Genomic DNA, 16,179 nt, shown 5'->3' on the forward strand with positions numbered 1-16,179 from the left:
GGGAAAGGGGAAGAATAAGAAAAACAGAAAATGATCCAAAGGAACAAGAATAACTGGTTGTATGGCCTGCAGGTTGTGGATTAAATTAAGATTCAAACTTGATCCCCACCCCACCTTTTTTTTTTTTTAAGTTGGGGACTTCCCCTCCCCTATCCCCTAGTCAGAAGGTTCGGAAAGGAGAGCAAGTGGGATAAGGGGCATCCTGCTCTTGCCATATGCAGAGGCCAGGATATGGAGGCACAGCGCAAGCTGGTCACACAGAAGGGACCACAAAGAAGAGATGGCATGAGTTGCAGCAGGGACTCTTCCTAGCTTGGGATTATCGTTATCAGTGTTTGAACCAGAACATCTAATTCTGTCCTGAACCAAAACCAGAGTCTCCTTCTCTCAGTCACCCCATTTATATAAGAAACAGGAATGAGGATTTCAGAGCCTTTCTTGCTTAGCATCAAAGGATGAGGTTGAGGGAGGGGGGAATCAACTCAAGAAATTGGGCTTGTGACTTCAAAGCCTCTCCCAACCATTAATCCTCAGTCTCATGGGATTGTACTTGGTAGGAAAGGTGATCCTGAGGATCAACCCACTAATACTATAAAAATAATGCAGATACAGGATGTGCTTAGCCAAAGGCCCTTAAATATATGGTCAGAACTATGGCTGGTAAGGCTCTATCTGAAAACAAGTGTGTGAGCACTAGCCAGCTTTCCTGGTATAGAACAATGGAGATATTGCCTGCTGGAAGACCTGCTGTCAGGTAGGGCCATTGCCTTTGCAAGGAAAGGGGTGTCCTGAGTTCCTCCTCTGGTCTGAGCCCCAGAGCTGTTATCATGCCCATGTCATTGAATGGGGCATGGACTCTGAAAGATGTCAGGAGGGGAGGGAAGAAGGGGAGGTCAGAAGGGAGCATGCTCAGTTCTCCCACAGCTTGGCCCAGAGGCCAAGACCCATGTGGCAGGTGGCCTTGGGTCTGTTTGTCATCTCTGGACCAGAAGGAACTCTGGGGGAGCAGAGAGAGCAGTCATTCTCTCCTCAGCTTAGGAGGGTTCTTTCTGCTCCCTGGGATACAATGTCATAAACTAGGGATTCTGTTCCCATCCCAGGAACTCAGATTAAACCATTGAAGCATCTCTGTTTTAAACCACCTGAGCCTGCAGATCAAAACATGCTCAAAAACTAGTCCATGCATTTACAAACTGGGGAAAGGAAAGGAGGTGGGAGCGGGGAGTGTATAAGCAAAACTAAGAAAGCAAGGGGAAAAATGAGAGAAAGGAGAGGGCAAGTAGAAGGGGGGTGGGTTGGGAACAACCAGGAAGACAAGGGAGCAGCATCTCAAGGCAGCATTCCAGGCTCTATCAGGGCAGTGTGAAAAGACGGGAAAGCAACTTGGTGGGCTCAAAACAGAGTCTGGTTAAAATGTCTTCAAATGCCAAACATTAGAAGCCCTGTGTGGGTGAGCTAGGAGCCTTGACAAACTACAAGTGTTTCTGGGGCTTCCTCTCCCCTCCGTCCCTCCCTTCCTCCCTCCTAATGATGTGGAAAGTTTCCCAGTCATGGGAGTGCACAAGCATTTTGAACATGGGACACAAAGACTATGGGGACAGAGCGATGATCCTCTAACCAGCCTGAGCCAAAAGCAGCTGGAACACGCACACATATGATTCTGAAGAGCCAGAAACAACTGCTTCTGCCTGGTTTCTTATTAATTTCTTTTTTTAAAAAAAGCATATTCTGTCCTATAGATTTTAGCAGCAAGCCTGATGAGGCCAAGACAAAGCTGCAAGGCAAAGGGAGCCAGGGAGGAAAAGGACCAATAACTAACCTGTACAAACTCCTTACTCTAACTTACGCTCCTAGCTAGGCTTTCCCTCTGATCAGAGGATAGCCTCTAACAAACATTCCCCCAAACTAAGGATTTTCTCCAATCCCGAGTTGGAATAACACCCTCAAAAAGAAAAGATCTTAATTCTATATTTAATATACATTATATATATAATAAATATTACTCAGCAGGCTGAGATCTGAGGCATAAGGATCAAGGCTTAAAGCCAGCCTGGGCATAAATGAGACTGTATATCTTGCTAGAAGTAGAGGTGTGGCTCAAGTGGTAGAGTATTTGCCTTGGATGAAAACACCAGGTAAGAGGGGAATGCCTTGAGTTCAAGGCCCAATACTGGCCAAAAACCAAATAAAATAAGAAAAAAAGGTAAATATATTACAAAAATTCGGGACTAGGAAGATGGTCCAGCAAGGTGTCAGTCAGTGACATAAGAACTTCCGGCGGGGGGGAGGGGGGTTTAAATAAACGCTTCCAAAATAAAAAGAGGGATTTGAGAACTACCATCTATTCCATGAATGATACCAACATACTAGACACCTGAACCAGCCTTACTGCGAGGTGTGCAAGGGTGCTGTAAGCCTTCTGTCTCTAGCCAGTCACCTTCCAAGACAGCACATGCATCTAAGCACGGCTTCCATCAGCTCCCATTGGGCATGTGTAAAATGCTGATGTGTTCATAGCACCTATTAGGTAAACAGAGCCCCTGTCATCCCTAAGACCAACCTAATCAAACACCTAACACCTTTCATCAACCTTGTCAGAAGCCCTGTGGTTCAGATAAGTCCTCAGGACTCTGCTGAAAGGATATCTGTCACCTCTGTGAATGCTGTCACCCCTGCAGGGAGATGGGAATTCCTTTCCTGGTAGGTAGCCATCTAAAGCCCCAAGTCTGTCACTCTTGAGCAGGCATGGCTCTGCCAGCTAAGAATCTCTCTCCCTTGTGGTCTGTGTGGCCAATGAAAGTTAGTACTTCACAGATCTCTCAGACTGGCATCAGAGAAGGAGGTCAGAGACACAGGAGACTCGTGGGCATGCATGTGATGGGATGAACATCTGATCTAACGTCTAGACACGGAGCACGGCAAAGGCATGGAGAAGAGGGACACGTGACGAGGGAGGTACTACACAGGGACGCGTGTTTGAGATACCTACCATCATAATATTCCAAATTCAAAGACTGCTTGTATCAGAACAAAGAAACAACAAATTTAACCAAAGGTGGTCATTAAAAGAAAGGAAAGGAGACAGGAACTAGTTGGCACCCCTCCATCAAGAAGGTAGTACCTACACCTTCCCTGAGAAATACAGGCTCAGGGGTGGAGCAGGCTGGGGGAGAGGGGACCTGAAGGTGCAATATGGGGGAGAAATAGAACTCAGCTTAGACTCTTCTGACTTACTCTGGTTTATCTGGGGACCAATTTTCTGGCTGTGCATAGTCATATGTAACTTTTTAACTCAGCAGGCCTGCTAAGGCTGCAGTAGATTGATTGGCTACAGTGTCTCTGCCTATAGACCTTTAGCTGGTACATGCCATTCAATGCTACATTTCTGTTTCTCAGCAACAAGGTCAGCTAACCAGGCTCCTCTGTGAAGAGTTGGGTGGTTTTTTAAAACATAAAACAACCAAAGAAAGACAAAAGAAAGGGAAAAAAAAGAAAAAAGAAAATGAAAATAAATATCCTGCCCTAGTGTAGTTCTCTGAATTCCTTCACTGCAAGTTCAAGGGAATGCTACCACGGCTACAGTCTAACATGTTCAGACTTTTGGGAAAATTATGTCTCTGTGCTCAGTGCATGGACCAGCAAGGCATCCAGTTGGCTGACTTTCACAGGAAAAGCACCAGGGCCCCATCTTTTTATGCTAAGGTCCTGGTCTCTGTCCTGTCACTGGGTATATGTCATTCATAAGACCAACAGGAAAAGAGAGAAAATGGGAAAGGAAAGGGCATGAAAATCAGCAAGGCAATTCTGAAGAAAGAGGATCATTGGTCATTGATGCCAATGGGAGAAAGGAGATGGGGAAATGAGGGCAAAACCAATCATCCACTAAGGTAGCAGAAGGACAGAAGGCTCTGATTGTCCCCAAGGCCTCGCAGTGGTGATATACCTGCAGGGTTTGCACCATAAAGTCTGTCGGTCAAGCCCGAACAGTGCCCGACACTTCTTTGGAGTATTTGCATCTGTTAGCATAAGGTAAACACAAAAAAAAATACAACACAATCGTGGGTCGTGCTCGGTTGGATGTGAACCCTCTGGCTATAGCTTACTTGTCTTCTGCTTTACCTTGACTCTACTTGACAATCATCCCTCACACCAAGGGCATGAAAGGAAAGGACTTCTATGAGTCAAATGAAAAAAATAAAATAAAATAAAACGATAAAAACACACACGGAGGAAAAAGAAAACCAACAAAACAACAACCAGAAACCAAAAAACAATGGAAATAAATTTTTTTTAAAAAAAGAGAAAGAGAGAGAAGAGGAGGGGAGCAGGTAACATGGTTTGCTTCTATCTAGGCCAGGATGAGGATCCTGGGCTATCACAGGAAGGGGGTTGGCAGGCAACTTTCCCTGTGAGAGGGGCGCGCTGGGGTCTGAGTGGTGGCCCCCTCAAGGAGGAGCACAGGATGCTGTTTTACAGTGGCATTTTGAAGCAGCAGCAAGAGTAAAGCACACCCCTTCATTGAGCCCATCCACTGGCAGTGTCCCATTCCCTCGTGTCTCCTATGATCCACACACAGAGCTACAAAGCAACAGGCCAGAGAGGGGAGGGGAAAGAATGGAAGAAACCAGCTGCAAACCAGCACAGCGAATCTGGGGGAACTATACACACCTGCAGGGGCCGCACCAGTTATTCTGCTGATCAAGGCCAAAGCGCGCTCGGCATTTCTTAGGAGCGCTCAGGTCTGAATGAGTTCAAGAGAGGAGCGAGCACAGGACGAGGAGGAGGATGTGGGAGACAGGGAGAGAGAGAAAGAGAGAGAGAGAGAGAGAGAGAAAGGGAGAGGGAAGGAAGAAGGGAGGGGAGGAAGGGGGAGAGAGAGATACAAATAAGAAAAAATAAAAATAAAAAAGGGAATAAATCAATGACCTGGTTACTAATGGCAAAATATTGACTTTTTCTTTTTCTTTTTTAAAGTTTCTTTAATTTAAGAAAAAGGTAAAAAAAATGACATTCTTAATTCAACTTTTGGAATTAGCTGTGGCAAATAAAGCTGCAGTATCCCTTCTTTAAGGACTGTCTCAGATTCCATGTGAGCTGACAGAGGAAAGTTAGATTCTGAAGAACTCACTCTTCCAATTATTCTTTTTCCTCTTCAATTTTTTTTTTGTATTTTTTTTTAGTACTTGTTTCCTTTGTTTTTTTTTGTCTTGTTTCCTCTCAATTTTCTTTTTCTTAAATTAGAAAATAAAGCAAAGGAGGGAATTAAGTTTGTAACATGCTTTTTTTCTTCCGAGGACAACAGTTTTGTTTAAAAAAAAAAAAGAAATGAAAACTACAAATAAAAAAATAGAATGAAATGAAACAAAACAGAAAGAAATAAAGAAAGAAAAAGGTTGTGGTACTGGGATATTGCAGCTTTGGAATGGTCGTTTTTATTCTTTTAATCTATTTTCATTAATATTGAGAGGAACAGAGGCAGGTAAAGAGGGCCGTGTGAATGAGCTGTTATGGGTTAGTTAAGATGCTCGTAGCAACATGAGAGCAGGCAGAGTCAGCAAAATGCTAGCAAAATTTGCAAATTATGAGCAGAAAAGCAAAAGAAAGAAAAGAAAAGAAAATAAATAAAAAGCAAAGGAGAAAATAATCATATTGCAAATGCATGCTTGCGTGAGAAAACTTAGTGAGAGCAATGAAAAAAAATGCCATTAGATTAAGGAGGTTTATTACTGAATTCCTTCCATTTTTTAAAAAAAAATCAGTCTCTTTTAAAGAAATACTGCATATTCAATTTGCACAGTTAGTTCAGCTCTAAATCACTGTCATTGCTGCTTTAACAACTGTTATGGGAAAAGTAAAATAAACAAAACAGAAGGTTAAATCAAATTAAAAAAAAGTAACAGAAGCAACTGAAAAATAAAAAAAATAATAGAGAAATAATCTATTGAAACATACGAAACCGTGTAGATGGTCACTTTTAAAGAATGTTCAAATGTCATACGTGTTTAATGTTAACCAAATGAGAATGGCAAGAAAAATTAAAAAACGGTTTATCAGACTATTTTAATGACTCAAAATGACATTAGCACCTGTAATCGGAGGAAGTGAAAGGCAAGGATTTAGGAAACATTCGCTGTGTTCTGAAAAAAAAGAACAAATTATACAAAGCCTTCAAAATGTTTGTTTTTGTTTGTTGGTAATAAAAGCCTGGTTTTCTCCGAGGGAGCGCTGGGATTGCCTATGCAGTATTTCTAATTTCTTCTCCAGAATGACAAACCTCCTTAATTTAAAATGGGTGCAATTTACCACTGTAAAGGCATGCATCAAAACACTGAGGGGACAGCTCAGTTAATACCCGACACTCACACGCACCCCCTCCTAAACCCCTAGCTAGCCCCTCCTCCTCCCTTCTCAGACACATACAAAATAAGCAGAGGCATGCCTACCGCTCGCTCTCCAGTTACAGGCTTTGCAGTTATTTAAAATCACATTCCACTAGAATTACAATGTGCTTTTCATGCAACAATGGATGTTACTAGCTTTAAAAGGGCAGTCACGAAGCAATTAATTAAAATGCATAAACAAAAAAGGCTGGCTGAGATGGGTTCTCCCACAATGCCCTGGCCTTGAGTTTTTCCTGCCTCCCCAGATGGAAGCCTGACTAAGATTGGCCCTCCAACTATGGCTTCTTCCTATACCCTGACTGTTGGAGCTTACCATTGGTCTCGCCCGGCTGCTTGTCCCTTTTCCTCTTCTTCTTCTTCCCCTGAATGAACAGATCAACACAGGAAATCAGAGAGGAGAAGAAATCACAGGAGGAAATGGTAAAGGAAGGGACCACTGACCATATTTTCCCACATCTTCCAGCAGAATATTCTCAACCTTCTATCCCTTAATGCAAATGAACTGTGCCCTTGCTGGAAGGATACCCCTCACCCCCCCAGGAGATGAGTAGGGATGATGGGTGGTAAAGGAGAAACCTCATGTCTTCAGTCCATCCTCAACCACTCTTTAACAATGTCTACCATTTGTGGAACTTCTACTAGGTGTAACACAGGATGCCTGCCCCAACACGGCAGCCCTTCCTTCACACACTCCGGGTGATAAGCAACATGGAGCTATTCCCAGCTCCTGGCCTGGCCCTCCTGGTAATTCTGCAGTCTGCTAGGGCTATGTGTGTGGAATGAGAATAGATGGGTTCTGAGGGAATCTGCTTCAGTTTAGATCTGCATGTGAATGTGCATCTGTATGTTGAATGCTGTCTTTGTCTGAAAGTTTTCTGGTGTGGTAATGTTGACATGGAAAGGGATAGCCAGAACGCCAAGGATGTGTCCAACTCTGAAGGGCCCGCAGAAGGCACTGAGACTGCCTGTTTCAGAGGGAAATTTCTGTCCTTTGAGGTCCCAGGACTGAACCTCTGGGAAAATATGCTGAGGGCCCCTGAGCGGCACATGGCATGTGTTATATTCCCTGGTATATGATTAAAGAAAAATAAAAACAAAATAGCGATGCACCCCTGGCTTAGAAGGAGCAAGAATGAGTAGATTTAGCGGTGTGGGTCCAAAATGAAACAGAAATGATTCAGTAGTTGGGCAACAGCATCCACATGGGTAATAGGACTTCCCTGATGCATGATTAAAGCAATGGGCTGACAACAGGGGACAGGGACTATGTTTTAACAGAAAGAAGATGTGATGGGATTAATTAGCATTATTTGATTGCAAGGGAGGCTGACTACCTCATTTCCCCTTTTTAATATAAAAAGAAAAAGAAGGGCCTCACGTGTCAAGCAGGCAAGCAAGATTTGCCTCCTTTACCTAAGGCCGTGGAAATAATCTTCTAAAGTGATGCCTGGAGTTTGTGACTAATGCAGAAGCTGAGCATTTTCTTGTGTGCTCTAAGGAATACCCAAGAATCACTGGCCAGATAGTGACAAAGGTAGTGACATAAAGCCTCTGTCACATGTGGCTGAAAACACAGGGTTCTGGAAGAAGAGACAGGCTAACTCGGCAAACATTCTCTAGGAAACCTTTGACTTTACTGTGACCTGAATCATCTGCAGAAACTCCTACGTCAAGTTAGTTTAAAAAAAAAAAAAAGAATGTCTAACAAATTTCCACACTATCAAATCCATAAAAGCTTCAGTTCTAAGATTCCTGCCCCCAAATTGCCCTCTGAGCCACTGAAGCAAGAAGCAAGTATGAGTTCATAGAAAGGTGTTAGGAGCCATCAATGCACCCTTTCAAGAGATAAAGCTCCTAAAGCCTAAATCCAGACAACCACTAAACCGTCTTTCAAAGCCTCAACATCTGTATTATCGAAACCACTTTCCCCATGCAGAAGTGAGCAGAAGTCAGGCGGAGTGCCCTGTGGCCCTACCAAAACCTAGAACACACATCATAAAAAGCCCGGGGTGACAGTCTATCTACCAGATAAGTCCCTTTGTGGAGGTTCTGGGTGTTATTCACGCCATGCCTAGAGGAAATGACACCCTTTAGAAGTATACAGTTCACACCCTGGAAAGTTGTACATAAAGGCTCCTTGATAACCCCAAATTGCTACTTGGGACATGTATCTATAATAGAGGTGGTGATTTTGCTCTCTGCAGTGCCACTCTAGACAACTCAATGAATTGGGTCTACTGCAGGTAGAACTTCTGTCTTGAAGCCAGGAGAGTCACCTGATATTACACAGCAGAGTTTGTGCTGGCTTAGAGGCTGCCTGCACTGCAGGAAAACTCTACTCCAAGGTCAGGTGGGGGTGCACAGAAAGCCTGTGGGAGGGCATTAACTGCCTCATCCATGTCCTTTCAGTCTCAGAAGAAAGGCTTCCCTGGTGCTCACAGGCTCAGGATGAGCCAAAAGGTTCCCAACACCTAAGACCCTGTAATGTCCACCTATGGGTGATAAGTGCTCTCCGCTCAAAGGTCCCCTCCAGGGAGACCTGTATTACTCCCTGTGTCAGCTCCTGGGAAGCATAGACAGACACTGTCAGCCAGAGTAACAAGGCCCAGAAGGGACACAGATGAGACCATGGAATTGATACACAGGGGAATCCTCCCTTCCATCTCCCTTTCAAGATACGAAGGTGATTAGAATGATACAGAGAAGATTAGCATGGTCCCTGAACATGGTTGACATATAAACTCTCAAAGTATTTTGTATAGGAAGGCTAAGAAGAGAGCCAAGTTGAATGGATCACTAGAGTTGGGGAAAGCTGCTGCCACTGAGAGCCACATAGGCAAACGTCGGTGGTTTCATGGTGGACGGCCATTTCTGGGAAAACAGCAACATCTGACTAGATGCTGAACCCCACAGGATCTGTCTTGAGCACAACAAATCTGAAATCTGGAAGAATGTAGTGACCTTCACCTCCACCAATGGAGCCAATAGGAGAGTGGGCTCCGAGAGGACTAACTCACACAGCGATTCTCCTGGCCCCATGACAGCGCCAGGGGTGGGAGAGCACGTGCTGGCATTGAAATGAAGTTGTGTTTGCTCCTCCAAGAATTCATGAAACCATATGTTATAAACACTGAGCAGAAAAAGAAGCATGTTGTCCATCTAGAAAGGAAAGCCTAGAATTTGAGCTACTAGGCAAAAGGCGGGGTTAGAAATGGGAAATGACAGAGGGCTCCACCCGAGGACAAGGTCCTGGCAGCAAAGGGACCAGGGTGTCAAATGCAACGGAGAGTCCTAGCTACTGACAGTCCTACCATCTAAAAGCTACGATGGAAAAGCGGGCAAATTCTGCGACAACAAAGTGCCCAGTAACACACAGTTGACATAACACATGCTATTCTCCACCATGTGTCCAGGCTCGCTTCAACCTGCCAAGGATGAGTCCACTTGCTCCTTTTAGGGATGGAGTAGGCTTTCAACACTTCAGCCTGGCCTAAGATGCTTGTTTTGCTTTTTCTTCTTAAGCCTGGATGTCCTCGGCTAGGGGGTAGGACGTGCTGTTAGAGTGCTTGTCTAAAATGTGCAAGGTTCAATTCTTAGCACTACCAAAACAAAAAGACAAAAACAAATTTTAAAAAAAGGTCACAGCCCTGGATTTAAGACTTGTGAGAAAGAAACTAGTTCCCTTTTCCCCTCTCCCATGGTGTTTCCTATAAAGCACATTGCTGATGTCTGCCACAGACTATGGAAATCTGGGAATGAAGCTCTCTTGGGACATCTTCTAGAGCCCCACTTTTTCTAAGAAATGGGAAAGAGGTATGACATCCCCAATCCAAATGGACCCTAGCTTCCTCCCCTCCCTTCAGAATGACTGTGCTGGCAGAGCTGTGTAAGAACTCACCATGCCACCCTTCAGTGTGATTAAGAGGATCACATGCAAATGGTCCCAGAAGTGAGAGGAATGGAACAGATGGTTTCCAGGCCTGACTCAAGTTGGCAGTGACCATGCTCTCTGGCGGCTCAGACCTACAATACATCCTACAAGGCAGCTCCACAGAACACGATCCACTTACATAGTTATCCCGTGCAGACCAGCCAGGGTACAGCTGCATGTGAAGCTGTCGCTCCTTCCGGGCCAGCTCGTAGTACTTTGCTTGTTCTTCTCTAGACAGTGCATGCCACTGGAAGGGACAAGGGTAGGGCAGAGATATGTAAAGACATCATCAACTACACCGTGGCCAATAAGGATGAAGAACATTTTGGGGACAAGTCCACCCAGTAACGGTCAGATCTGTACATGCTGTGCCATTCTGTCACTGACTCGCTCTTGGGTCCAGGGAAGATTACGGATGTGGTTGTTCTGAGCACCATTGGAAGACTGGTCCTTACTGGTCCATGGCTGGTTCTGACTCCATGAAAGCTACTCTAAGATTCAGAATGGTTGGAAAAGCTGGGCACTGGTGGCTCATGCCTGCAGTCCTAGCTACTCAAGAGGCTGAGATCTGATGATCGCAGATCAAAGGCAGCTGAGGCAGAAAAATCTGTGACTCTTCTTGTGCCAGAAATGGCTTAAGTGGTAGAACATCAGCTTTTAGTAAAAAAGCTAAGGCATAGGATCCAGGCCTTGAGTGCAAGCCGCAACACTGGCCACAATTTTTTTTTAAAGAGTGATTGAGGGGTAAGTTCTTAGTGGATTCTCACCCCAACCCTCGCCATCCCTCTCCTATGAAAGGGTTACCTACCCTTCGCCCCAGGATCTGGTTGATGGCTGCACTTTCTTTCAATGTGCACTCGGCCACGACCTTTGCTCTCATTTCCTTCATATACAACATGAATGCATTAAGGGGTTTCTTTATGTGGGGTTTCTTCTTTTCCTCTTCCTTTTTGGAGTCCTGATGCTTTCTAGATACAGACAAAATGGATGGACACAAACAAACCAATAAACAATCGTGTGGTCCAAATTCTTCCCAAGCCTAAAGCCCACACCTGGCTCCTCCCTACCAAAGCCTGGCAGCTTTGAAAAGGCACAATTCCACCTCAGAACCAGGAACAGGCGAGGAAGCAAGACATTGCTTTCTAAACTTCGCAAACAGACATGCTCTTAGACCCAGGAAAGTACACTAAGCCAGGTTCCCACCACACACACAGGCTTGCAGACAAGCACAGCAAATGTTCCATTTCAGGTTCTGAGGCCAGGAAGTAGCTGCAAATCTCAATCTACCCAAGTCATCCTCCATCCTCTAGCCCCCCAAAAAAGAGCTCAGCAGGACAATCAGAGGAAGCCATCTCTCTCTTTATAGAGAAGCCCACTTGGCTCAGATACTGGCTGGACTCCCTAAGTAGAACACCAGAGCACAAAGCATGCAGGGACGAGGGTGACACTCACGAGCTATGCAGTGAGCCAACATCGCTCTGGGAGGATTCCTGTTTGACTGTTGGTGTGACTATGGCCGGGTGGGGAATGCCGGTCGTGTGTAAAGTATGATGTGGTGGGACCATATGGGGAGGGAACCTAGAAGACAGAAAGCTGTGTAAATCGTCAGAATCAAAATGAATGAATGAGGAGGGATATGTACACATAAATTAAAAGAATTTTTTTTTAAAAAGAGAAAGAAAAAGAAAGACATACAATATTCACATGAAAGCAACCCAAGGCATAGGAAACCTGTCAGCATTAATTAGCGATAAATTAAACATCATGATCCTCTAATGTCATTAAAGCCAATCTTCTCCCTTCATTATTGCTACTGACACGAGACATTGTAACTTTTAATATCTTTAGCAAAAGACAAATTTAACCGATGTACTAGGTTGGAAAAGCAGGCTTTGGAGTACCTGCCGGAAATCACACATCCACCGTGTTTATCTGAAGCATTATTAGTGGGATCTAAGAAGACAATTTCCTAAGTCCTAATCAGCTCTTCAAATGAAAGGTGAAATCTTTTGTTGTCTATTGACAGCTAAATAAAATATTAATGCAGCTGAAACATACACACATTTTTGACAATGCTATGCAAGCCTCACTCATTAGGGCTCATTCTGCTGGTGGGCTGCAATGCCATTTTTTTTCCTTTTTGTTGCTATGCCATCATTGGACAGTAGAGAGTAAGGCAAAAAAAAAAAAAAAAAGAAACATTCAAATATTCTCTATTTGGTTCTGAACATCAATCACAGACATTTTAGGTAGTTGTATTCTCTCATAGCCAAATGTAGAAGAAAAGTGCAATTACATAGCACACATAGATGTAAAACGTGAAGCCTCATTTTATGAAATTTCACCTGTAAGATTTAGGATTCCTATAGTACTTTGACTGGATACATTATTTATAATTATTCAAAAGCATTCTAAATACAAAAATTACATATAAAGGAAGGTTACAGTGGAAGTGAGGTGTGGCTCAAGCGGTAAAGCACCAGCTTTGAGTGAAAAAGCTAAGCAAGAAGGAGAAATTATATAAGTTCAAGCCCCAGTACTGGCACCAAAAACAAACTGTGTGTGATTTGTATATAAATATAAATAAAGTTTGAATGTTCTCCTACAATACTGTATACTTCTGCAAACTTCTCTATAACACATGTTAATCCCTGGTGCCATTTTCCAACCATGCAAATTAGCCAGGACACAAAGAACTAGTTTCAAACGGCTCTTGACTCATTTGCAAACTGACTAGATGGATGAATGAAGTTCCCCTTTTCTGATATGCTTGGAGCGTCTATCCCATGCACTAGGTTAGAATTAGCCCTCACATTCTTCCTACAACCTCTTCACAGCAGCATGTACTATGGAGAAAAGGTAGAAGGGAAAAGGACCAAATCTCAAAGAACACAACATGGTGGCCTTGAGCTCCAGTCTGGAAACACTGCAGGAAACAGCCAGTAGGCTGTCCATGTGAAAGAAATATGGATCATTTCAATCATTCCTTTCCTAAACATCCCCCCGCCCCCCTCCCACACACAGAGAAACAACCTACTCTTTAAAACTCCAGCTCCAGTGGAAACAAGGAGTCCTAACAGCGCTTTATCATAAGCTATTCCAAAGTTCTACTTGCATCCAAAGTTCTTTCTATCAGTGGATTACTAATCATTTTTCCATATAGCCAAAATAAGGTAACATGGTACTTTCAAAAAAAAATTGATTTAAAAAAACTAAAAAAGTGAACAGAGCCTACACATATAAATAGAGACAAAAGCATCCACAAACAAATGCTGATCTCTGCATGGCCCAGGCTCAACCAAAGCTACCTGACTCAGAAATTCCACTGTGGAGCAAACCCCTCCTGTAGCTGCCTTTACAAATGTAAGCCGTGTTGGAGTTTGGGAATGATGAGATGCTTTTAAAATAAGAACCAAGGAGTGGGAGAAGTAAGAGCTGAGGGGCTAGGAGAGACATAACTAACCTCTATTCCTCTCAAAAAAATGGAAAAAAGAGCAAAGCCATGAGAGGACCCCTTCTATTGCTTGTAGGCTCAGTGGAAACCTGAATTAAGAACGTGTATTCTTGGCAGACTTTGGATGAAGGAAATAGAGTGGAAGGTTTTACTGTGAATTTGACATTTCTCAAATACATATGTTCCCAGACGAGAGGGGAAGAGATTGTGTGTGCACATGTATGCACCAAATCACCAAAGGGGAAGCTAAGTGGTGGTTGAGGCTTATTAATCCTAGCTACTCAGGAAGCTGAGATTCGATGATCCTGGATTGAAGCGAGCCCAGGCAGAAAAATCTGTGACACTCTTATCTCCAATTAACCACCAAAAAGTCAGAAGTGGAGCGGCAGCTCAAAGCAGTAGAGTGCCAGCCTTGAACAAAAAGGCAAGGAGATGAGATGGTCCCTAGGACCTAAGTTCGAGCTCCAGTACTGGCATGGAACAAAACAAATAAACAAAAACCTAATTTGAGAATGAGGACAAACTGAGGATGAGGACAAATTTCAGGTGTATTCATGAGGAACAAACAAGTCTGAGCCCCCTATCTACCTACTCATCTATCTGGAAAACCAAGAAAGAGAGTGGGGCATGATCTACATGCATACCTCTGCTCTAGAAATTTCCTTTCTACAGACAACTGTTTCATGAAATGCAATAAACACCCTAAAAATTCTAAGCAGCTCATTATATACCCCCGTCTGCTCTTATGGCTCCCAGCCAGAATATAATGATGAACCTTAACTTGTTAAGGACAACTAATTTTTGTTTCTGGCTGTCTCAGGGGCTTCTCTCCGACTCACTCTCACTTTGCTTCACTGTTGACACGTTTCTGTTAACTGGATGTCATCTGCTGGCCTTGATTTTATGCACAAGCAGTAGGATGCATTTTTCCCGTGCAACAATCCTGCTTTGAGTTGCATTAGGTTTGTCATTATTCTCTCATTTTTTCCCCTTGCACTTGTAACATTTCATCTCTTCCTGCCTTATTTTTTGTGAGCCACGGTGCACCCACATTATGGTTTATACATGATCTCACTCTCTTTGAAGCCGGCAGATTTCAGAGCCCGCTCTCGTCAGGAGAAGAGCCTTGCACCAATTTAGCAGGCTGAGGGCCCGGAGCTCCAACATCTCAATCTAAAGGGGGTCACAGGGTGGCACAAGTGAGTGTCAGCAAGAGCTGTTTAATTGCCAATCTAGGCTTCGCCATGGTGTTTAAAGTATAATGACCCATCACTTAATTCTGAGAAGTCCTGGCCCCGCTGCTGAATAGAATGAATTATCAAAGGGTGTTCTGCAACAGGGCAAGCTGCCTACATTTGCTATAACTACCATAAGTATAATAGACCTATACTTCTGTCGCTCCATTACCACAATAATGTATTTAATTTGCTGTATACGCTTTTTAACTAGCTATCTTTCATATAGCCTACCTGGGGAATCGGCCACTGCCACCCCCTCCCTCTCCCCACACACACCTCAAGCCTCTACCCTGACCTTTCTTCCCACTGTTCCTTTCCCTTCCTGTAACACAAGATAACCTCCTAATGACAATTTCAGCGATAAGCTTAACCCCCATCCATATTTTGTGATGACTTCAGTGTTTGCCATCTCTGGATGTTACCAAAAAACAAACACCAAGAATGATCAGGGAAAGATGGAGGAGTGGGGTGGGGGGTTGCAGGGTCATAAGCTGCTCCCCCTTGCCTCCTGGGAGGCTCCTCATTTGTTCCTGTTGCTTTGTGGGACTGTGATGACATCAAGCGGTAACCTTCCTTCTCTTGCTAGACACAAGGATGCAAGAGAGAGAGAGAGAAAGGGGGGGGAGGGAGAGAGGGCGCAAGTATTTTCCTGCCTAGCTAGTACTGGCATGTATTCTGAAATGTAGATGTGTCATACCTGGGAAGTAGATCTTGGTAATTACATGCTACCCATGGCATAGTTACAAAGGCTATATATATAGATATAGTTAGTGATTCTCACTCCATTCCTCACCCAACTAGGGGTTTGTATGTAGGCCTGATGTCCTAGCCTTTCCTCTGGTAGTGGCTTTCTCATGTGGGCCACAGAGCATAAACCAACAGTATCTTTGCTGGGTAATGCATGCTAATTAAATTATGCACCATCATCAAAATGGATTGGTGCTTTCAGTCCATCAGGAAAGTCTAAACCTCCACCGATTTAATTAACTTGACTGAAAATCAGATGAACAAAAAATAAAACTATCATTAGGAGCAATTAGTGACTACTTAAACATACTGCTGCCATCCAGTTTGTAAATAAACTAGCAGTCACTGAAAAATTAGCCAGAATTAATTAGGAGGGGGCAAAATGAGAACGGAGAATATGTGTGTATG

The 16,179-nt window shown here is 43.7% G+C and overlaps 1 protein-coding gene and 1 non-coding gene across 45 annotated transcripts in view; one reads left to right on the plus strand and one right to left on the minus strand.

The window, feature by feature from the left end:
* Positions 1-16,179, minus strand: part of Tcf7l2 (transcription factor 7 like 2) — a 202,743-nt gene that overhangs the window by 3,031 nt on the left and 183,533 nt on the right. For 7 of the 44 annotated variants that reach the window (XM_090345839.1, XM_090345837.1, XM_090345827.1 and 4 more), the window contains 6 exons: positions 11,785-11,925; positions 11,141-11,300; positions 10,472-10,579; positions 6,715-6,763; positions 6,087-6,137; positions 4,669-4,741 (listed from right to left, as the gene is read on the minus strand). In XM_090345839.1, coding sequence (XP_090201965.1) covers positions 4,669-4,741; positions 6,087-6,137; positions 6,715-6,763; positions 10,472-10,579; positions 11,141-11,300; positions 11,785-11,925 — 582 coding nt within the window. Of the gene's footprint in view, positions 1-3,942; positions 4,017-4,668; positions 4,742-6,086; positions 6,138-6,714; positions 6,764-10,471; positions 10,580-11,140; positions 11,301-11,784; positions 11,926-16,179 lie in introns of those variants that run through there. The other 37 variants (XM_090345841.1, XM_090345840.1, XM_090345832.1 and 34 more) reach the window with 14 other exon arrangements.
* Positions 9,063-9,165, plus strand: LOC150053827 (U6 spliceosomal RNA). Its single transcript, XR_016537979.1, has one exon. It is a non-coding gene; the product is annotated as a U6 spliceosomal RNA (small nuclear RNA).

Source organism: Megascapheus bottae, chromosome 15 (assembly GCF_031878675.1).
Source record: "Megascapheus bottae isolate mThoBot1 chromosome 15, mThoBot2.hap1, whole genome shotgun sequence".
NCBI classification, from domain to species: Eukaryota; Metazoa; Chordata; class Mammalia; order Rodentia; family Geomyidae; genus Megascapheus; species Megascapheus bottae.